Source organism: Pezoporus flaviventris, unplaced genomic scaffold (assembly GCF_033815535.1).
Source record: "Pezoporus flaviventris isolate CSIRO_AGI_PZ_B2104156 unplaced genomic scaffold, CSIRO_AGI_Pfla_v1 ptg000027l, whole genome shotgun sequence".
Taxonomy (NCBI): Eukaryota; Metazoa; Chordata; class Aves; order Psittaciformes; family Psittacidae; genus Pezoporus; species Pezoporus flaviventris.
In genome coordinates this window covers 3769925-3792208 of record NW_026892575.1, presented here as the reverse complement: position 1 = coordinate 3792208, position 22284 = coordinate 3769925, and the positions used below count along the sequence as shown (strand labels likewise).

Below are 22284 nucleotides of genomic sequence, written 5' to 3'. Positions count from 1 at the left end.
GTGTATGTGTATATATATATATATATATATATGTATATATATATGAGAGAAGAGTGATAGTATATTGAAAAATTTAGGATCTGAGCACGATGTGAAGGGTATGGTGTAAGGGATGGATACCGGCCAGAGGCCAGGTGGCTGTGCAAAGAGCAGGCAGCTCCCCTGGTCAGTGAGGAGGGGAAGTCGGGAGGAAGCAGAGACAGGACACCTGACCCAAACTTAAGATGTGCTCAAACCAGAACCTCTCCTACAGTGGGCCTAGGATTTTCATTCTCTCAGTCCCTGCGTCTGCCTTCCAAGACTTGGGTGTTGTGGTCAGAGCATTTGCCAGTGAAGACCAAGGCAGAGAAGTTATTCAGAACCTCAGCCTTCTCCAAATCCAGGGTAGCCAGTTCTCCTGATAGCTTCCGGGGGGGGGGGGGGGCGGTATGTTGTCCCTAGTCTGTCTTTATTCGCTACGTACCTACAGAATCCCTTCCTGTTATCCTTAACATTCCTAGCGAAGTTTAATTCTAACTGGGCCTTAGCTTTCCTAACCTGGTCCCTAGCTTCCCAGACAACATCCCTGTACTCTTCCCAGGCCGCCTCTCCTTGCTTGCACTCATTATAAGCCTCTTTATTCCCCCTCGAATTTTCCTCAGCAGCTCCTTATCCACCCGAGGAGGTCTCCTGGCCCTCCTGCTGCACTTCCTTCTGGTTGGATGCAACACTCCTGAGCTTGTAGCAGGTGATCCTTGAATATCAACCAACAGTCTTGGGCCCCCCTGCCCTCTAAGGCTATATCCCATGGAACCTTACTAAGCAGGTTCCTGAAGAGGCCAAAGTCTGCTCCCTTGAAGTCCAGGGCAGTGAACTTGCTGCATGCTCTCCTCACTGTCTGAGGATCTCAAATTCGACCATCTCGTGATCACAAATCACGAGATCATCCAACGAACTCCCACATCCCGCAGTGCTTACAGGTTACAGGCCGTGGGTGTGGTTTTCAACCTGCGCGAGCCCGGGACGGGGGAGTGGCGGGCCCCTCGCAGCCCAAGGCCAGCACAGCCAAGCATGGCAAGCACTACGAGGCACAGCCGAGCCCGGCCGCCGGAGAAGCCACACTGCACACACGGGCATGGCTCCGACACCACCGAATTAATTTCCCGGGGGCCCAAACGACCGCACCCCCTTCTCAACGGCCCCCACCCCGCTCCGGCCGGTACCTCTCGCGAGATCATATCCGCTCCCGGCATCCATTTCGCTGCTGAAGCGAAGGGGGGCGGCTCTGAGGGAAGATGAAGGCGGCGGCCATGTTGGGAGCTTCAGGGTGCTTTTGGTGCGGCGTGTGCTGAGGGAGTCTGCGCAGGGAAAGCTGTCGCTGGGGGATCGACGGAAGGTCGGGCTCGAAACAGGAGGAGTTGAGCGCCTACTACGACTCTGAGCCGAGCTTGCTTAATTGTTTGTGGCCGGCTTCAAAAGGAAGGGAGGGGGCTGTCCCTGACCGAGAAGCCAGCACCATGAGCGGGGGGACGCCGTACATCGGGAGCAAGATCAGCCTTATCTCTAAGGCCGAGATCCGCTATGAAGGGATTTTGTACACCATCGACACCGAAAACTCCACTGTGGCGCTGGCCAAGGGTAAGGACCTGGTGGAGTGCAGGACCGGGCCCCGGCGGCCCAGTAACACCTTCGGAAGAGGGCGGGATGGGAGCGGGAGCGCAGGGGGCCTGTCGGGATCGAGCAAGAACCTGAAAGCGCGGCGGAGTTGTCTGTGGTGGTGTGCCAATGCGAAAGTGCGAGGGGGGGCCTGCAGCCTGCGAGTGCCCAGCAGCAGCTGTGAGGGTCTTGGCAGAGCTTTAGTAAGAGTCGGCGTAGTTTCGGCCGGAGGCGCGACCTCCCGCCATCCGCCCGAGCGGATAGTCTGCGACGGGGCTGGGGCGACGCGCGGCGCTTTCTGGCAGAGGTGGACGTGAGTGAGGGGTTAGGAGCGGCAGCGGGACCTCGCTGCGGAGGCCCCGGCTCCCGCGGCCCGGGCTGCGTCCATGGCTTCAGGGAGCGGTATGGAAGACTCGGAGCGGCTGCCGAGGGACCGTCGCGAAAGAGAGCCAAGAACGTTACCTCTTTAGGGGCTGCTCATAGGATTCCTGAATAGAGTAAAAGATTAACGCCCTTCGAGGTGAAAGTGGGTCAGAGTTAGTGCGTAAAAGGGAGTAGGAAGGGGAGGCTGGAAAGAGAATTTCTTTGCATCGTAAGGGTTTCAGGGTATAGGGCCGCCTTCGACTGAAGTGTTACACATCCTGGGCTACGAGGCAGCTGGGATCTAAAGGGGATCCTGTGAGTGTCAGGCTATCAACAAAGGCTGTGAGATCTAGATTTCGGAAGTAGCTGTATGGCACTATATAAATCGAAATTGAGTACTGGCATCAGAATGTATTGTCCAGAGAATGTATGTGTATATATGTATAAGAAAGGCAGATATGTTTACTGAGAAGAGTCAGATCGAGAAGTAAAAAAGAGAAGAGGATCTTTGAAACTGGGCATCGAAGGACTTTGCTGTTTCTTGTGCATGATAGCGTGCACTCAACACAAGTGTATTAGCCATGGCAGTGAATGTGTAATATTGAGGTAAAAAAAGTCAGATTTTTTAACAACCTCTTTATAATAGAGTCTGCAAAACTCAGTGGTATTTTACTTTACGCTTGACTCTGTAAAGTCTTGCTAATAATCTAAATGCATATGTAAAAGTAGAGACTTTATCCAGTCATTAGGTAAGGGAGGAAGTTGCTTTGTGTAAACTAAATACTTGGCACTGAGAGTATTCTGAACCTCAGTTACTGCTTGGTATGATAGGTTTAGCAGTTCAGCATAATGACAATATGTTACATTTTACATTGTGTGTAATAGCTGGGCTGTGGAGTTGATGCTGTGTAGCAGCAGTTCGTTAGCTTTCATCTCGCACTGGCCTTTGTGGTAATTCTTGTTTGTGTGCCTTGTCCTCTTCTTCCCCTTCTCCCCACCGACAAGTATTATTTAAAGAATAGGTTGCTTTGGTCTGTAAATTTTTACTTTCAAAATGCTTTGAAACACCTTATAGGTGGTTTGGTCCCAGAATTGCATAGTTCATTGCAATAATAAACTTACTGGAATTATCTGTTTTAAAACCACAGCTAGTATTTACATGAGAAAAAGCCTGACCAGTGTTAGAAATTCCAGTTGCATGCTGTGATTGTTAAGGTTTGTACAAAAGCACTTAGAAGAATCTCATCCTTGAGAAACCCATGATAGCCTTGCACTAAATTAGATAGTTTTACTAATGACCAAGTCAATTCTGCATGACTTCTCAAGAGTGGTTAAGTCATATAATGGCCTATCTGCCAAAGTGTACATATCTAAGATAGAGCTGCAGTTATGAATTTGATCTACTCTCTTCCTATAGCTCTCATTAGAAATGTAAATCTAAACTATTAAATAAAATTTAGATGAGTTAGCTGAAGAATGTGTGTTTTGTAATACAGTGTCATGATTCAGAAGAGAATAAACCAGTGTTTCTAGGTCACCTAGACCCCAAAACCTTGAGGTTAATCTGGAAGCTGGTAACAGCCAGATCAGACTGCAAAACAATTCGCCATGCTTATGAACAAGATGTTCAACTCTAGGGTACTGAAGGTTCTGAATAAATGAAAGTTTAGGTCACGTGAACGTGGTATGATAGCTTCATATGTAAGGTGGCAAGTGTGGTTAGTTACGGCCAGATCGTTACGTGAAAAAAAGCAGATCTTCCTTCTGAACTGTCCGTAGCTTTAAGTATGTTGATCAGGTAATAGTTATCTTGTGTTGCTGTGGTGAGTCCAGAAGTCGAAACAGAACTCTTCACCATGGATCTTTACCACAGATACCAAAACTTTCTGCCAGAAAGAGACAAGAAAGGCCCCAGAAGATGACTCAATGCTTTCAGTTGATCTGCTAGGTAGCTGGGTTCATGTGGCTGTTACCTGCCTTGAGTGCAGGGTCTTCTCTTATCACTGTTTGTTTCCTAACTGAAATTACTGACATTTTGTGGCAGGAACTGCAAAAGTAGAGGTAGAATTTGTTCTTGAGTACCTACAGATTTGCCTAACAGTAGGACTTCCGTGGGCTAAACTGAAGTCTGAGATTAATCTTATAAAGTTGTACATATGGAATTACTTCATTTAGCTTAAATCTTCTGGGGTTTTAGACAGAAATAATACTTTTGGGTTGCTGACAGGGTATACTGATTGTAGTCTTTGCCTACTGAGGGGCAATCTCTTACAGTTCTCTAATCACCGTTTTGTGTAGAAAGCTGTGATCCTTTTGCTAGCAAAAGTTGTGGCCTCTCTTGCAAATTAGAGGAAAACAGCATTTAAATAACAGCATTTTTGTCTTAATGGACTCTGATAGGTGAAAGCAATGCAGTCTTTCACGAAGTGTGAAAGTGTGTTATTTAAATAACAGGGAAAATTCCCATTGTAGGATTCCAAATGTTAAGCAAGGTGTACAATTATTTGAGGTTTTTGTATATTATCAATGTATACTTTTTCGGGGGGGGATAGCCAGCTTTTCGGAGCTAGTGTTTGGAACCAAAAACTATCCACTCTTACTCTGAAGTTTCAAGTTAAATTAACTTGGGATGTCCTCTTAGTCCATACTTCCAACTCATGCTTAATTTTGTCAACATCAAGTCCAACCAATTTAAGAGTAGAGTGTTTGCAAGCCATGGTTGCGAGTAAAATTTTCTTCCTGTAGAGTGATTGCTGCCTTACCTGGGGGAGTTACAGAATAATCTTCATCTTGCATACTGCAGCATTAAAACCTAGATGTGATCTGTCATGTTAATAGCACATAATGTCTTTCCAGTTCAAGGCACTGATTTAGACATTTTAATGTTGATAAGCAGTGTAAGAACAACCATATTGGGTCAGAAAAGGCTTTATTCTCTAACAGCAGTGGGGAATCTGTAGGCATGTGGGTATAAGAAACAGAAAATTATTTCCTGTCTCTTTGATATAATGCATCGGTTTTCAGTTACCAGTTACTGGACCACTGAGACTTGCATTTGGAAACCCTGTCATTAATAATAACAGATGTTAATGAAATAGGTTCCAGTAATATAAGTAGTAGTTAAATTTCTGTCATTTTTAGCCATCTGTGGTAGTTTTTTACATAGTTTAATGACACATGAAAGAGAAAACTTGCTTTCTTTTAGACTTTTACGCAGTATTAATTGGGGAAAAAACTTGGAAAATTAGTTAAATTCTCGTGGAGACTTGAGCATTTCCTATAGTTCAGAGGTGGGAACAGGAAAGGGGAGGGTTAAATTTGTATCAAGTTTTTTATGAAGTTATTTTTTAGCCAGTTAAATGACATGATCCCTTCATGTCTTGAGGTTTAGGGCACATGTGCCAAACCAACCCTGTGCATAGTGTGTTACAGCAGTAAAATTCGCCTTATCAAAGCCCACTTCTGGCTGCTTCCCTTCTATCTATCTTCCTCTTAGCTTACCACCCCTACCAGTAAGGCAGTACAGACTGAATTAATTGTTCTGAAGGTATGAGCCTGTCACAAGCTGGCTGCTTTGCATTAATACTTTTCCTGTAATGTGGTGTGCAGGCATCTAAGCATGCTTACAGAGAAAGGGATATGTTTTGAAGAGAGATGGCAATTGAAATTACTTGTTCTCGTGGAAATGATCAAATTTTAGTCATCAAGCTTCTCATGGGTGCGTTAGTGGGGAAAAACTGGTTTCCACGTATGTATGCTTAATACGAAGTAAGGCTGGTAAGACTGTGTCAGTGCTGTGTACAGAGACTGAACTGTTTACAATAATTCACATTGTATAGGAAGAGAGTCCTCTTGCTAGTAACAATGTATAGCTTGGCTTCTGATTAACACTGTATTTTTGTGTGTTAATCAACAGGCAGTCATTTCTGTTAACTGATAGAGATGGTTGCAGTGTTTTCCTTGGATGCTGTAGTAGTATAATACAATAATATCTGTTAAAATATAGTATAGTAGTAACACGTAAGTGAGTCAAAAATCTCTTCAGAAATTTGCCCACAGCACTTTAATACAAAGTTAGTGGAACTTCTTGGCCATAATGTTACATACACGAATCTTGTCAGGCTCATTGGTGTTTCTTTCTAGCTAGCTACTGAATTGTGTATGTTTAAACTGACAAAAAAATATGTTTGCTTTTAACTTATTATGGTTGCCTTTTTGTTTGAAAGTTCCTAAGCCAGTTTAACTCATTTAAAAAACCAAACAAAACAACCTCCCTCCCCCAAAAAAGACAAGAGAACCCCCCCAACGTCAAAAAAAAAAAAAAATTCCCCAAAATACAGAAAACAAACAAAAAAGAGAATGTGCACACAGAAAAAATCCCAAACCAGCAAAAAACCTCACCACACTTAAATTGACAGGGTAAGATTAAATGGGTTTACCATAGTTCTGGGAGGTGTTACAAGACTATGTTATCTTTCACATGCTTATTTTAATTTCCTGTCACTCTTCAGCATTTTACTATATATGAACCATTGTACCTGGTTCTGGAGGAAAAATGTCGTCCGAGTGAATTCCTTAAGAGACAAGAGCTGGATAGAGCTCTAAGACTGTTATGCTACAATACCTTGTGGTTTTCATACTCTGGCAACTTAGTATTTCTGATTATGCAGAACTGTGGGTTTTCTGTTTTCTTTCTGCTTCCTTCTAAACTCTTATTTTACTTATTTACTTATTTAATATTGGGCTTTTTCTTTGATGAGCTCAGATTATGTTAAATCCTGATCCAAGCTAGGAAGAAACTGTAAAGATAGCTATCCCTTTGCAAAATACTAAAAGTAACATTCAAGTCATTTATGTTATAATACTATCTGAAGAACCTAGTTGGGATTGAAACTGCAAAATCATCAAGTAGTCCTCGTCCTAAACTGCATTGCTAGATTGCTGCCTGTGCAGTTCTGGTTCCTTGTTTTAGAAGGAAATTAGATTTGGAGGTGACTGTTTTTGTTACTTTGGGATGAGAGGGGAAGATTTAACTCCAAATTGGAGGAGTTTGCTTACCCCTGTCTATTAGTGTGAGTCATTACTAGATGAAATTGTCTTTATATTTTGCAGAAAGTTGCACTAAAACAAGTCTGGTTTGAGGCGGGGGAAGGGTAGAGAGAAAAAACCCCAAACTCTTAGTAGTAACTGTTGATGTGTTTCACTGCAAAACCTTTGATGACCATATCAGTGTCTTGATGCAGTTGCATAGACAGCTGAGTGTCTTAAAAATGAATTCTGATTTTTTTTCTTTTTTTTAATGTTGAAAATACTTCCTTTTGATGTTTTCATAATTTTATGATAGGGAGAAAGACAAATTCTTTTTTACACACAGTACAACCCTTTCCATCTTTTAAGGTATCATTAAATGAAAAGTGTTTCAACTTTTAAGGGGGGGGGGGAAAGTTTAGAAGGGAAAAAGGTAATTGCCAGTTCTTAAAACTGTTCTGTAAGAGTCATGTGATGTTAGTATTAATAGTAAAATATTTATCCATGCAGCATAGCTTTGACTTTACTTTCAAAACAGATTTCTTCAGTAGTTCATCAAATTTTTATCTGTATGTAAATGTGAGATGCAGTCTCTAATTTACTACTCTTTTTATGGCGTTTGCTACTGCTTAGTTTGTTCACTTTAGCTCGAAAGCTAAATAGTTCGGTAACTTTATGTCCAGCTGGTAGCCCAGAACCACACAGCCACTTGCTCACTCCCCCTCTTCCCTCCCCCACTCTGGAAGGGATAGGGAGGAGAATCAAAACAATGTAACTCCCAAGGGTTGAGATAAGAAGAGTCCAGTAACTAAGGTATAACACAAATCACTGCTGCTACCACCAATAATAATAATGATAAGGGAAATAATAAGAGGAGAAAATACAGGTACTTACCACCTGCTGACCAATATCCAGCCCAACCCAAGCAGTGATCTAGCCTTTCCGGGTGATTGCCCCCCATAACTGGGCATGATGTGCTGTGGTATGCAATACCTTTTTGGTTAGTTTGGGTCAGGTGTCCTGTCTCTGCTTCCTGCTGGCTTCCCCTCTTCCCTGGCGTAGCATGAGGCTCAGAAAGTCCTTGGTCAGAGAAAGCATTACTGAGCAACAACTGAAAATATCGGTGTTATCAGTGTTGTTCCCAGGCTGAAACTCAAAACCACAGCACTGCACCGGCTACTAAGAAGGAGAAAAATGACTGCTACGACTGAACCCAGGACACTTAATGGTGACACTGTGGCCATTCTTGTGCACCTTTGTAGACAAAATGGCTACCGGAGCAACCATTTCAGTGTGGGTAAAGAGAACCAACACAAAATCAGCTTTGGTTTTACTTATCAAGACAGCAGGCAAAATGAAGAGCCAAGTTAATTTATTAGTTATCTGATAAATAGAGTATAGGATGGCTAGAAAGTGAAGGCGGATCCTTGGTCAAGGCAGTGAAATAGAAAAAGCCTGATGAATAAAAATTTTGCAACAGTGATGCACATGACCAGTTGATAACATTGTAAAGCTATTTTGTATTACTTTGAACTAACTTTTGGAAATTCTTCAGCTTTGGATATTTTTTTTTCTGTAGCGGGAGAAGACAGATTTATAACAAAAATGGAAAATCACTTTATATGCCTTTTTACAGCACTTTTTTTTTACTACCATACAGAACAGATTTTGAGATGCACAGAAAAAGAAAACTTGATTAAATGAAGCTCAGCAGATGATATAAGTATGAACAAAATAATTGTAACCACCTATTGTTACTTTTCATTGTAGTGTGGAATTGATCCTTTTACCTCTGAATTATGTTTCTCAGAGATTTTTAATACTTGACTGTTTATGCAGTACTAGAAGAAGCAGCAGTGATGGTAGATAGTTGGCACAGCCTGAGAAATGACTTGGTATTGCTTTACACAGCTCTACAGGAACCTGCATTTCTTGATTAATGGTTTTATGGCTGCAGATAAGTGCCTAGTGATGTCTCCAAGTTGTTGATGCATTTGAAAATGGAGGGAAAACATATTCTGGTGAATTAAAGCAAAATACAGGTATTTTCTCAGCATAACCTGTAGTACCTTACAAAGCAAACAAAAGCCTCATAAATTTAGAGAAAAGATAGTTGTGAGGGATTATTGAAGCTTCTGCAAGTTGAGGTTCAACAGAATGTGATTGTCATGATTTTGTTTTTTTCTTTGGTTTCAGTTGTTTAGTTTTTGATTACAGAATTCTAGTAGCTCTTCAAATTTTGTTTGTTTTGCTTTATTTTCACCTAGGGTTGGTAGTCCTAAGGTGAGGAAAAGTCTTTGAGAGGGTAGTGAAAGTAAACTTATGTTACCTATACACAGTGCTAGTGATTTTATGTAGTGTAGAGGCAGAAGCATGATAACCTTCATCCCTATGCAATGTGAAAACCGTTGTAATTCAACTAAATACATATAAATAAATCTAATGTCTTGATATGTTGCACCCTATGCAGGCCCACTTAAGAAGATGGTTGAGGACCAGTGAATTTACTTAATTTGGCAGAGATCGTGAGAACCTTACACCACCAATGTTTTTTGCTTACTGAAAATTGCATATACTTACTATAGAATTCCTAATTTCTATATCAGTCTTGATTGAGACATGGAATCTATTGAGAAATACTTTGCTTTAGGTAATTTTTAATAGTTGAATTTCTAGTAGTAGTAGCATATTTTTTTCCTGATTTGCAAGTGCAGAATATGAACGCAAACTCCTGTAGCCCTTGATTCACAGGAATGACTTACTATTATGATTCACAGGAATGACAAACACTTCATTGGTGTTCCTATTGCTGTAACGTCCAGAAGGTTTTAACGTTGCAAAAAACTGCTTTGTTGTTTCCCCTTATAAAACAGTCAAAATACTCAATGTGTATGATAGTGTAAATGATGTCTCAGTGAAAAATAGGTGTCTTTCTGCTTCATTTTCAGCTGAAATTTATAAGATCAAATAACTTGTTTTAAGTCTGAACAATTGATAACAACAAAAGGTTATGCTGCCTATTTGGGTGGGTTTTTTTGTTGTTGTTGAACAAAATTTTTTTCTTTTTGTTTAAAGCTGTTGGTATCCACAGTATATTTGAAACCTTTTTGTTAAATGCAAGATGTTTTTATTTTTCCTGCCTTCTGGATTTTGCAGTTCGCTCCTTTGGTACAGAAGATAGACCAACTGATAGACCTATACCACCTCGTGATGAAGTCTTTGAGTATATTATATTCCGTGGCAGTGACATTAAAGACCTGACTGTCTGTGAGCCACCAAAGCCCCAGTGTTCTTTGCCACAGGACCCTGCTATTGTTCAGGTAAGTCGAAGCATATTTTTAGATGTTTGTTCCTGAAGTTATAATCTGGTAGCTTTAAGTGCTTTCTGGCTGAGTGTTTAAAAAATATTTGTTGCTGTGAAGTTCACAGCCCAAGGTAAAGAACTGTGGAAGGATTTTCTTCTGAGTCATGTCTTTTAACTGAAAGTCAAGGCTGAAATCTAACTCTAGCACAATGCACTGGATACCAAGGCTGTCAGTTTTTCTAAAACAACTAGTGACTTTTAGTAGACCTTGATGTCTTTTTTGAAAAGTACTGGGATTAGGAGGACATGTATGCAAGACTTCTTGGAAAGGTAGGACTTGGTGTAAGTCAAACGGAATAGAAGCTGAAACCTCTCAAAATCATTAGTGAGTTCTTCTGTTTGTTTTGTTTTCTTTTTTTCATGTTCATCTTTTTTTGACGATTCTAAAGTTTCATCTAGCAATGTGTTTTTGAAAAGGCTTCATACAAAAGGGCAGTTACCTGAAAAAGGAATACTTGGTTGCTTAAAGAGAAAGCAGCTTATATCTTCAAGTCTTCAAGGTTAAATAATCCATTATTTCATAGTAAATGGACTGACAGGGATATTTTTGATCACTGAAATTTGCTGCCTTGTTGATTGTGTTTCTGGGGTCTTAAAAATCATCCCTGAGAGCAAGATAGAAGTTCTTGGTTCAAATGGAGCTTAGTAATTCTGTAAGTGCTTACATTTCTGATGTTTAACTACTCCATAAGATAAAATTCTTGATACTTTCTTACAAAGTACTCTTGCAATCCTCTGAGCTCTTTTGCTAAATTTAGTGCAACTCCTTCTGTCAGTGGTGGTTGAGAGCTGTGAAATAGCATTACTGCTAAGCCAAGTAATAGTAAGGGTCTGCCTTTCTCCAGTATGCTTGAGTCTTTTGTTATTCATGTAGTATTTGAAACTATAGGGAAAAAGATAAGACATTTTCCAAATTTGATTATGAAATCTTATACGTGTGGAGTCAGTATCTGAGGTTTTAGGGAAAAGATTGCAAAATTTTGTGGTACTGTTTTCACATGTTTGTGATCTTGGAAAGGTAAAAGTACTTTCTAAACTGTGTCATACTTGTGAAAATGTTTTCTGCCAACTGTTGTCTGTGATGAGTTTTCATACAGAGTAATGTATCTAAATTTTTTTTTTTGTTCTGTCTTCACTTGGGTTAAAGTGGTTGAATTCTTGATATTAAAAGAAGCAACTTTGTGAATGTTGAGATCTTGTACACATACTAGCCACAGCAGTAGTAGGGTAAATGTAAAAGATAGTATCTGCATTTCTTGCCTTGCAGAACTATTTCTTTTTGCGTAAATGTGAGTTTCTGCAAGTGTATTTTGTTTTTAGTCTTCATTAGGATCTTCGACTGCATCTTCATTCCAGAATGTGGGGTCCTATGGTCCTTTTGGCAGAATGCCTGCATACAGTCAGTTCAGTCCAAGCCCGCTGGTGGGGCAGCAGTTCGGTGCCGTTGGAGTTGGTATGTTGCTTTTGATTACTTGATGTTTTTCTGTAAGAGAAGTTATGTGTGTATAGACAATAATCAGTGCTTACAATTTCATCTATGTCTTTCTTACTCTAAAGGCAGATCCAAGGTCTTCAATCTGTATCAGTCCCACAGTGTATCTCAAAAGTTGTGTCTTTCATAGACTTTGTAGCTCAAATCAAAGCAATGATGATTGAAAATTAAACATCCTATCTCAAGAGGGTTCCTTTATGCATTAATGCATTCTATTTTGTATGTATTCAGTGTATTCATCATATGTTCATTGTATTTCACAAGAGGCAGGCAGCTACCCCACAAAACCTCCATAGCTGTATTCCAGGTTGATGGGGTAGCGTGGACCTTAACAAGGGGTTTGGATTGTTCAGCAATACATGTGCCAGCACAGTCCTCCAGCTGTTCAGAAGATGGTAGCCTGGTGTGAAGTACATACGTAAAGTATTTGTGAGCTGCATTGGTTAAATGCTCCTTTCAGATGCTTTTGGAGACTCACCAACCAACTTTCAACCAGCTTCCTCCCTTTTAAGTTTTTGGTTTTTTTAATTCCACATTTTAGTTTTTCACATAGGAACTTACATTTGTGTAAATGTTGCAGCATCAGCATTACTCCTGCTGCTGAAAATGTTAGCCATGTGAAAGGAAGGCTGTAGAGCTGGACATAAGTTGGTATCAGTTAATAAGATGTGGCAGTCATATTTTTGTTTAAAATATGTCAAGTGGAAACATATGCCAGTACAGTTTGTTTATTCTGTAAGATGCTGTCGTGCTGTTGTGAGTGTGCTATGTTAATAGTTGTGACATAAAAGTTAGCAGTGATTTTTTTTTTGGTGTTTTTTTTTGTGTTTTTTTTGTGGGGGGTTAGATCAAAAGATTACAGTCTTAGCTTACTGTGAAAGAATACATGTATCACATTATTCTTAAAAGCATATGGGAAGGGCAGATTTTTGTATATTCTAGAATAACTGCGTAATATGACTTCACTAATCATTTAGTGCTAATTTGAAGAAAAGCAAACAAAAAAAAACCCAGGAAAAAAGTCTAAACCAAGTTTTACAACTATATTATTTCTTTTGAAGCAGGGGGTTCTTTAACATCTTTTGGAACAGATTCTTCAGCCAGCAGTAGCGTGTCCCAAAGCACTACAGTTGGTTCTGCATTTACAGCAGATGCAAGATCACTGAAAACACAGATGTCTCAAGGTAGATCTTTTTTAATAACTGTCTGATCTTCTTCAACCAATTGCGCCTCTATGACTTATGTGGTTGCCAGAAATGGTAACCAAACAGCTGAATCCTGACATGAAACACTTGATATTAAAACCAGAAAGCACTGAGAGGCTTTGCACTTCCTCTTTAAAAGTGTTTTCCTATCTTGATGGGCTGCATAGGTAACTGTTAGCAACATATCTGTTGCTCTTCTTAAAGCATCTGTATTGAACAGCAGGACTTAGTTGCACTGAATACTGTTTGCAAATAGATGCATATGGAAACTCAATACCTAGTGTTACTGCTTACATGCCAAAACTCAAGGTACTTCATACTGACTGAATTGTGAAGTCCTTCAGCCTACACTTTAAAAATCTTTATTCTTAAAGGTATTTTTTTGTTAATGTGTATCTAGATGAGTAATATTAACAACAGACCTGATCGCCTGTAGAGAAAGTGACATGACAGTTAAGTTAGCTTAATAGTAGTAGAATGTATGGGTAGTTTGTGTAATACTGGAAAAAGAAAGTAGAAGCAAAAAGGAACTTCTTTATGCTTTTTTGAGTGGCAAAGAAAAAAGAAACTAAATGTTGACCACCTCCACCCTCGCTTTTCATGCAGATTTGTTGATTTCTCCTCAAAATCTGAATGACATTATTTCCTGCTCTTCACTCTTCTTTGCTGCTTATAAAAGTGTGTTCTAAGATATGTTCCTGATGCTGCTTTTAAGTTTATGCAGTCATGTTAAAATGCAAAACGCAGCAAACAGGGCTTTTTCTGACATGAGATTTGTATACCAGTTACGACTATTTTCTAGGGTTAGTTGAGGGGATTACCGAAAATAGGTTCTAGGTGTGTGTTGCATTAATGGAAAGTGGGGGGGGAAGTATGCTCAGCATTTACTGTTTCTGTGTTGAGAGAGAACCTTGGGTTTCTGTAGGTGAAATTGAAACACGTATGATCCTTGGACTTAATGTATGACACATAGTCCAGATGAATATGTATTCTGACGCCAGATCTCCTGGGGACACCGACAAGTTTTCAACTTTGTGTGTTTGCTTTTAAAATCTTTGTCATCTTCATAGATTCCGTGGCATTGGTTTGTTGGGTGTGGTGGGTTCTTGTTTGCTTGGTTTTATTGTGGTGGTTTCTTCTTTTGTTAAGCTCTTTTTTAACAGGATATAACATTGCTCTTTTACTTACTGGGTTTTGAATCTCATTATAATTTCTTAGTAGATTTACCTATATGCTGTCATAAACTTGTCTGGCTGGGTCAGATGTCTCCATTCTAAGCATGCCTCTGGCTCCAGTCACTCATGGCTGCAAATTGAAATATATGAACAGCACTTTGTGGCACCTAGCCATCACCATTCATTTACTTTGTCGTGATCAGACAACAGTGTGTGCTTGATGAAATGAAATTTCAGTATCATAACTACATCTCTGCGTTTAGGAGAAGTCACTTTCCACTTGGCTTTCCAGAGAAGCAGAAAGAGTAGTTTTACCTCCAGTCGATCAAAAACTGTAATTCCACAGCTAAGTGCACATCATGGATGGATTGGTAGGGATCAGTTGTCCTACCCTTTTTTTTTTTCTTTTAGGCTGTGGAAAGGGGAATTGCTAAATAGCCTTCATTCTAGATTAGTGAATCTGAGGGTACAGAAATACCTATTTCTTTGGACATAGCTGTCTTGACTGGTAAGGCAGATAAACCTGTCAGTCTAGATTGCTTGAGACCAGTAACTCAAATTTGTAGATGAGAAATAACTCCTTGGGTTTTGGTTTTGTTCTGGTTTTGTCCCAGGTCGTTCAAGCCCTCAGATGGAGCACTTGAGAAGGAGCCCCTCCGTGGAGCAGTCAGTACAAACAGCTTCAGCCCACTTGCCTACTCCAGTGCCAGCTGGGAGGAGGAGTCCTGTATCAGCCAGACCTTTGGTGTCTGCTAGCCAAAAATTGTTAGAGAATCAGGAGCACAGACGAGGTAGCTTTGAATAATTTTCATATGGCTTTCTTTTTCCATACACATATGAAGTGCTCTTTTTAAGGGTAACGTTTAGGAATTTTCTTGCTGTCCATTTCTGTTTGACTGACTAGCAGAGACCTAGGTTACATGTATTTCTTTTTGAAGTCAAAGCATATATTCAAAATGTCTTTTTTTTTTTTTCCCCTTTTATGAGTTGCATTTCTGGTTTACTTTTTTTATAGTTTGGAATTTTTTTGAAATATGAACTACATCACTATATACAAAAGTATAATCAAAGATACCTAATTGGATCAACAAATAACTTTTTTATTTCCAACTTTAGCTGAAGCACACAAGGTTTCAAGATCAGAAAATGAACTCAGAAATGAAAACAAACGACAAATTGGTAAATCTTGTTTTGAGAAATAGCTGTCATGTTTCCAGACTTCATCAAGTTTTTTTTAAAAGTCTGCTGAAATACATCATTCTCTGTAGTTTGCAAAGTGTTAGGACTTCATAAACAGCCAGAGGTCTTGCAGTTTGGATTACATTAGTAAAGAATTTATGTATTTAGAATTATTTCATGTAGTTGTTTCTAATGAGTAACAGTAACTTTGCATTGGGGTCATAATCATACAAGCACAAAAAGTCAACATTATAGAGAATTCCTTAAAGAGTGTTCTTTAAAGAGCAATCTTCTGATTGCTCCATACTAAGGAATTTGAATAAAAATGCAAAACCAAGCAGTATGCATGTATTTAGAAACACAATAGCATAAAATAAAACCTGTCACCTTTCTACAAAAACGATGAACTGAAAAGCCACTAACATTTTGACTCTTTTTCCAAAAGCTTTATGACTTCTAGAAAGTCATTTTAGTGCCAAGTTCAGTACCATTATGCTTTGTGTGTCACTGCCATAATTACTGTAAGTGAATTTACAAATTACAAGCTGCTCCAACAGGACTTCTAACAACAGAAGTGCAGGAAGAGGATGCATGAAGTCCCAACCTGTTACCCTAGGAATTAGAAAGCAAACAAAAAAACTCCACCCAAAAAACCCAACCATCACCAACACCCTCAAAGAAAAACCAGTCCACAAAGCAAAATGCAGTTTCCCTCTTTTCAGTTCCAGGTGGACCTACAGCACGGAGAGGCCGTGGAGGTCACAGAGGGGGTCGAGGAAGATTCGGTATTAGGAGGGATGGTCCAATGAAGTTTGAGAAGGACTTTGACTTTGAAAGTGCAAATGCACAGTTCAATAAGGAGGAAATTGATAGAGAATTTCATAATAAACTTAAACTAAAAGGTAAACCATTTTTGCTTTAATCATGGGAAAATCTGTCTTGCTGTTTTAATCCTATCTTGAAGAAGAATTTGTAAAAGGTGTATTCTGTTAAGTCTTGTTTGCAGTTCTTAAAAAAAAGAAATAATAAATGAACAAGCAAACCGGAATCATCTATTTAATTAAATGATTGTGTCAGTATTTGGGTTTTGAAGGCATTTCAACTACCAAATACCGTACATCATGTTCTAACAAGTCTGTTAATTAAAAATTAAGATTACTTGAGCAGAAGTCCCAACAGTGTTTACTTTTGAATTCTGGAAAAGACACAGTAAAAGAAAACCTGCATTTATGTTTCCAATTATTAATAGATTAAAGCAGTCATAAAACCATGAGTTTGGAATCGAAACTTTGTTGGAGGATCCACAGGAGTTTCAATTTAAGAAAGTTTCTGCCATTTTTTTCACTTTTACCCTTTTCCAAGGAAACAGGAGTAGTTTGAATCTATATTGCCAGCATGTTTGTCTCTATTTTTCCTAGCAGGCTTCTGTTTTAATTACCTCATTCTTTTGTGACCAGCCACCTGTTTGTTACACTGCCGCTTCTATTTTTGGACAAAATTGTCACAGGTTAAAATACAGAGTTGCCTGTTTCAGTAGATGACTTCTAAAAACCAGGAAACAAAAGGTGGGAATAAGTGGTCAGATTTCAGTGTAGAGAAAAGCCACCAGTGGAGTCCTGTAGTATTTGTTCTGTGATGCTTACCTCTTTCTGGATCATTTTTAAATGAGAAATTAGTTGACAGTTTGCTGTTGATACAATATTTTTTTTATTACTCAGAATAAGAGGAAAGGGAAAGCAAACCATAAAGAGCTATATTTTATGAAACAGTGGTGATTTTGTGTGTGTGTTGTGGAAACGTTGAGCTGGCTATCTGAATTTTGTGCATAGCATTATGAGATGTAAATTTGTAACCGTTCAGGAATGAGGCTTTAAGACTGTAATAGGTAGGTCTGCTGAACTACCAGCTTCCTTTTCAGTGCCATTCAGAAAAGTAAGCTGAACTTCAGGCATTATTAGGAAGCAGATACAAAGTCAGCTCATTGCATATCATGAGTGCTGGCCCTGTGTCTCAAAGGAGTAACGGCAAAGCTGGAAGACAAAGGAGAAGGGCAACAGGGATGAGAAAAACATGAACGGCTTTTATGAGGAATGACTGAGTGAGGCTTTTATGTTTAGAAAGGATGTATCTGGGATGGTAGAAAATAGACAGCTATCAAATGCATTCTACCACAGGCTTCTTTTTGTTTTGGGGGTTGGTTTGTTGGTTGGTTTTTCTTAATTAAACCTACAGAAAATATAGAGGATATCAAACCTCCAGACAGTAGCAGCAAAACATCTTAATTTATGTGTCAAAGTATTTGACTTTCCCATTAAATCTGGGGGGGGGGGGATGGTGGTGGTGGTGTATTTTTGAGCATTCAGTATAGTTAATAGTGCTGTTTTATTTAGTGTGATAGTCTGGAAAGCTTCTGTTAATTTTCCAGAAGATAAACTTGAGAAACCAGAGAAGCCTGTAAATGGAGAAGACAAAGGTGACTCAGGTGTTGATACCCAAAATAGTGAAGGGAATGCGGATGAGGAAGATCCACTTGGACCCAACTGCTACTATGACAAAACCAAATCCTTCTTTGATAACATCTCCTGTGATGACAATAGGTATGACCTGTGAGTGGAAACTTGTTAGTCTACTTAATGCCTGTTTATATTGCAAGTTAGTGTCAGCACTATTCATTGAAGTCAACTCTGGTTTGAAAATGAGTAAAGCTTATTTCCACATGCAGTAGGCAAAAAATAAAATAGTAATACCAAGCACAAAATTTTTTTGGGCAAGTCCAGTGCAATAATAAGAAAACATTTTATTTATTTTATTTTTTTTTTAAACTGTGCTTCTGGAACTTGGTGTGTATACTCCAGAATCTCTTTTACAGATTTGCTGAAGTAGGTGTTGCGGTTTATTTTCCTACTAAATTACCACTTCAGTTAAATCAGTTGCAACTCTGCTTTGGTAATGGCTTCTAAGTGGATCACATAACTGTCTTGGCAAGTCATGGTGTTTGAATGGGAAGACAGCATTTCAGGAATGTTAGAGCTTGTCTTTTGCTGTTGTCTTTCTTATTAGACAAGATGATATGGATTGCTGACCTATATGAACTATGGGGTGGAGAGGTGTTGAGATGTAATGGATGGGAACCTAGCTGAGAGTTGATTCCCTCTTGTGACTAAGAGATACACTTTGACAAAACATACTCCCTTGTATTTGGTAGAATGTATATGTTCATTGTTACTGTTTCTCACAAAGAGGCAGGAAAACATAGATGTGCAGCTGTTCTGTGACTTTCATGACTTGGCTACACCGGTGTGCCTGGCCAGCACTCTCAAGAGTGGACAAGTGAGATAATGAGAAACTGCATGGCCCCACAAGTAAACAATTAGAGATCTGGCATAAAGCCAGTTGTTTTTCAAAGGGTATAAATGCAGGACCCTCTTGTGGCCAAATACAGAGCATCCCCTATGGGTGGACACACTGCATAGGAATTTTCCCAGTTACCTGAAATTCCTGGCATTGGCTGCAGTGGGGCTTCCCAGCTGAAAGTGTGGGCCTGGATGATGATTGGTCATGTATTCTTAATCTCTGTTCTCTCCATGGAGTAATGACTTGATCCATTGCAAATTTTCCTCTGTACTTATGTGTGTATATACGTGTATATATATATATATGTATACACACATAACTGATTTGCTTTATTGTACTTATTTACTGTATACAGACGGATACAGACCCTATTCATGTTAGTGTACTTGTTTAGTAAACTCTATACAGCTAGTTTATAACATGCTGTTTTGTTGTGTACTCTGCCTGTCAGCAGAACATATACTGACAGCTAGATAGAATAATATCTGTAACTGCAAACTCATATTTTCTGTGTCATTTTAAATTGCATATAACTTTTTAAGATTTATTTAATTATATGATGTTATATGCAGAGGATACAGACTGTGTCCTTCTATATGGGAAACTTACAGCATTATTAATATATAATTAGTGGTAACATACCTCTTTTTGTTGAGAGAAATGAATTGTGGTGTACACCTAGATTCTTGCAGAAGGGATAATGAAGATTTACAGTGGGATTAATGTATCATTTTTCATTTCATGGGCTTTTTGGTGATTCTGACTAAGACAGGCAATCTTTCTTCTGAAGTGTGTTTTACGGTGAGCCTTGTTTCTTTTGTGTGACAGAGAGCGGCGACCCACCTGGGCTGAGGAAAGAAGATTAAATGCAGAGACCTTTGGGATTCCACTGCGTCCCAATCGCGGCCGTGGAGGGTACAGAGGCAGAGGGGCAATTGGTTTCCGAGGTGGAAGAGGTCGAGGAGGTGGAAGAGGTGGCTTCACTGCCCCCCGAGGGTTCCGTGGTGGATTCAGAGGAGGTCGTGGAGGCAGGGAATTTGCTGACTTTGAATACAGGGTAAAATATATTTAATGTTACTGTGACCTGATCCACTGTTCTTGGAAACTAGTAGTGAAAAACCTCCTGCTATTAGATTTGATGTTGACCTGGAATTTTTTGAATAATACTTTGCAAATAAATTTTCCAGTTTGCATTGGAAACCGTATAAATTCAGTTCTGTATGAAAGGTTGTGGATCATACATACGATCTCAGTCAGCAGAGTTGAGCTGCTTGGAGAAGCGAAATCTCTTCATTTCAGTGCAGGACATTTTTCTTGGCATCAGATGTGTATATGCGACTGGAACATTGGCTTGTGAAGGAACAGCAGTAATAACTGGCACCCTGTTCAGAATCAATAACAAATGTAATTAATCCAGTTGGTGCAAGGAATTGTAGGCTTTTACAACTCTGACTGGAACAGAAAAACTTTCTCTGGTAGTTTACTGCATGAGCAGTTACTTTATGTCTGAAAATTTAAATATTTTTAGTAAAAACGGGGGGGGGGGGGGGGGGGACACGACTTTTCTCTTGGTTAAGGATTTCTGACTGTCCCTCAATTACTCCTTTGTTAGTTTGCAACAATTAGCCCTGTGATTTAAAGACATTTTTGGTAGCTGAGTATGAATTGAAATGAGGGGTAGAAGATCAGAATTTCTGCGTGAAAGAATTTCACAGCCTTCCACATAAGTGGGAGGTAGCGTAAAGGCCTAGGATTTGTGCCATGTCCAAGTGACGAGCTGCTTCTGTATGTGCCAGGTGAAGGGAGCATTGACCAGACACTAACCCTGCTCACACAAGGAGGTCTCCTTTCCTGTTGTAAGGACGGGAAGGAGCCATCACAGTGTGTCTTGGTCTAATGCTGTTGCCCAGATTGATTTGTGAATATATTTTTGTAGTTGTTTTTGTGATGTGTTTTTTGTTTGGTTTTGTTTTGTTTAGGGGGGTTTGTTTGTTTTGCAGATTTAATTCTCATCTTACACTGTTGTTCCCTCTAGAAAGACAACAAGGTTGCTGCATAGTCTACAGGAAAGCTGAAACCGGGTGAACATCTAGATCTTCTTGATCCAGAGAATTAGTTTCAATCTCTGAAAAGAATGAAGTTAATTTGCTGTATACTTGTCACCAGCACTGGGATTTAACTATTTAATTTCAAAGGGGTGTAATGCAGTTACTTATGAAAAATGGCCATCTTTGAAAACAGTGAACATTAAATATATTTGAGAAAGAAGGATGAGTAATTTCTTATGTATAGTTAATTATAAAGCAGTACTTCGATGGAGTTCAAGTATTTTTTCATCACTGAAAGGATTTTTCTTATTACTAAACTGTATTTGATAATTGCTTCAAGTTGTAAGAACAATTGTATGCAGAAGGCCGTCGATACTGTGAGTGTTTTGACCCACTGAAGGTTGTTTTTTGGAAATCCTGTAATATCCCTTTTGAGATAGTTGTACTTTTATCAACTAGAGTGCTGGACAGTAGGTAACTTGCTTTGTCAGTCAAGTATGTACACACAGTAAATACTGTTTCTTAGGCAAAGGAATCTTTTTATATAGTTGTAAAATTCCATTATATCCCATTGCCAAAGAAACATTACAAATTTTGTATAGCTGTATAAAAAGCAACTAATTTTTTAAGGAATAAACATTTTTAAGTGAGCAAACATACTGTGTTATTGCAAAAGTTGATATGCTGAAGAACACTGAATTAGTTGGGTTTTTTTTAGCAGCTTTTGGGGCTTAAATGTTTGATTTTTTGTATTTGGACTCTAATGAAGACTTTTTTCTTCCATCACACAGAACTGGATACACTTTTCCTTTTTTTTTTTTGCAAGGATATAATTTTTTAGTTTCTGGCATATCACAGGATTTGACCAAATTAAAGGAGATAGTTTAAAATAAGGAGAACAGAAAATTTAGTGTGTCAAATTTACAGTTAATTTTACTTAGTGATAAATATTAACTTCCTTTTTCTAATGATGGACCAGGCACACAAGTTTGTGATTCTCCTGGAGTGCCTGGGTCTGATACATGTCTCCATTCATCAATTCTTGAGCTGTTAACTTTGTTGTAATACCTGTAGATGTAAGCAATTTAAAGAATTCTTAGTGTTTGAAGTTGTTTGCATTTTGCTAGGCCATAGCTTGGAGACATTATGACCCTGGTTGTAAGACCGTGAAGTCACATCTGATGTAGAATGGACTCTGCCAATTACGAGTGACTAGTTATGATGTTTTCATGCGCTGGAATAGAAACCCGGTCATTTGTGTCTATCTGTGTGTATGAAGGCCACAGAAAGAAAGGGATCCAAAGATTAAAACCTTTTGTTCTAATTTGCAGATTTCATTTTATTTTTCTTCTTAAACTTCACAACGCTCAGTGGTGATAAAAGGTGGAAAACTGCACTGTTGGAAAATTGGGATATTTAAAAGTGGTGATAGAACCTTAAT

General features: G+C 39.2%; 1 protein-coding gene across 4 annotated transcripts; it reads left to right on the top strand.

Annotated features, from left to right (window-relative positions):
• The first annotated feature begins 1237 nt into the window (after positions 1 to 1237).
• On the top strand, positions 1238 to 22154 carry LSM14A (LSM14A mRNA processing body assembly factor). Of its 4 annotated transcripts, none has more exons than XM_061458492.1 (10): positions 1238 to 1617; positions 10183 to 10346; positions 11711 to 11843; positions 12947 to 13066; positions 14877 to 15053; positions 15379 to 15441; positions 16164 to 16343; positions 17867 to 18038; positions 19624 to 19852; positions 20831 to 22154. In XM_061458492.1, the coding sequence occupies exons 1-10, from the start codon at positions 1497 to 1499 to the stop codon at positions 20852 to 20854; spliced, it is 1383 nt and encodes a 460-aa protein (XP_061314476.1). In that variant the 5' UTR covers positions 1238 to 1496; the 3' UTR covers positions 20855 to 22154. The 4 variants fall into 4 exon arrangements, with proteins under 4 accessions (XP_061314476.1, XP_061314475.1, XP_061314478.1 ...); XM_061458491.1 differs by having other exon boundaries at positions 12944 to 13066; XM_061458494.1 differs by lacking the exon at positions 12947 to 13066 and having other exon boundaries at positions 1239 to 1617.
• The last annotated feature ends 130 nt before the right edge of the window (positions 22155 to 22284 follow it).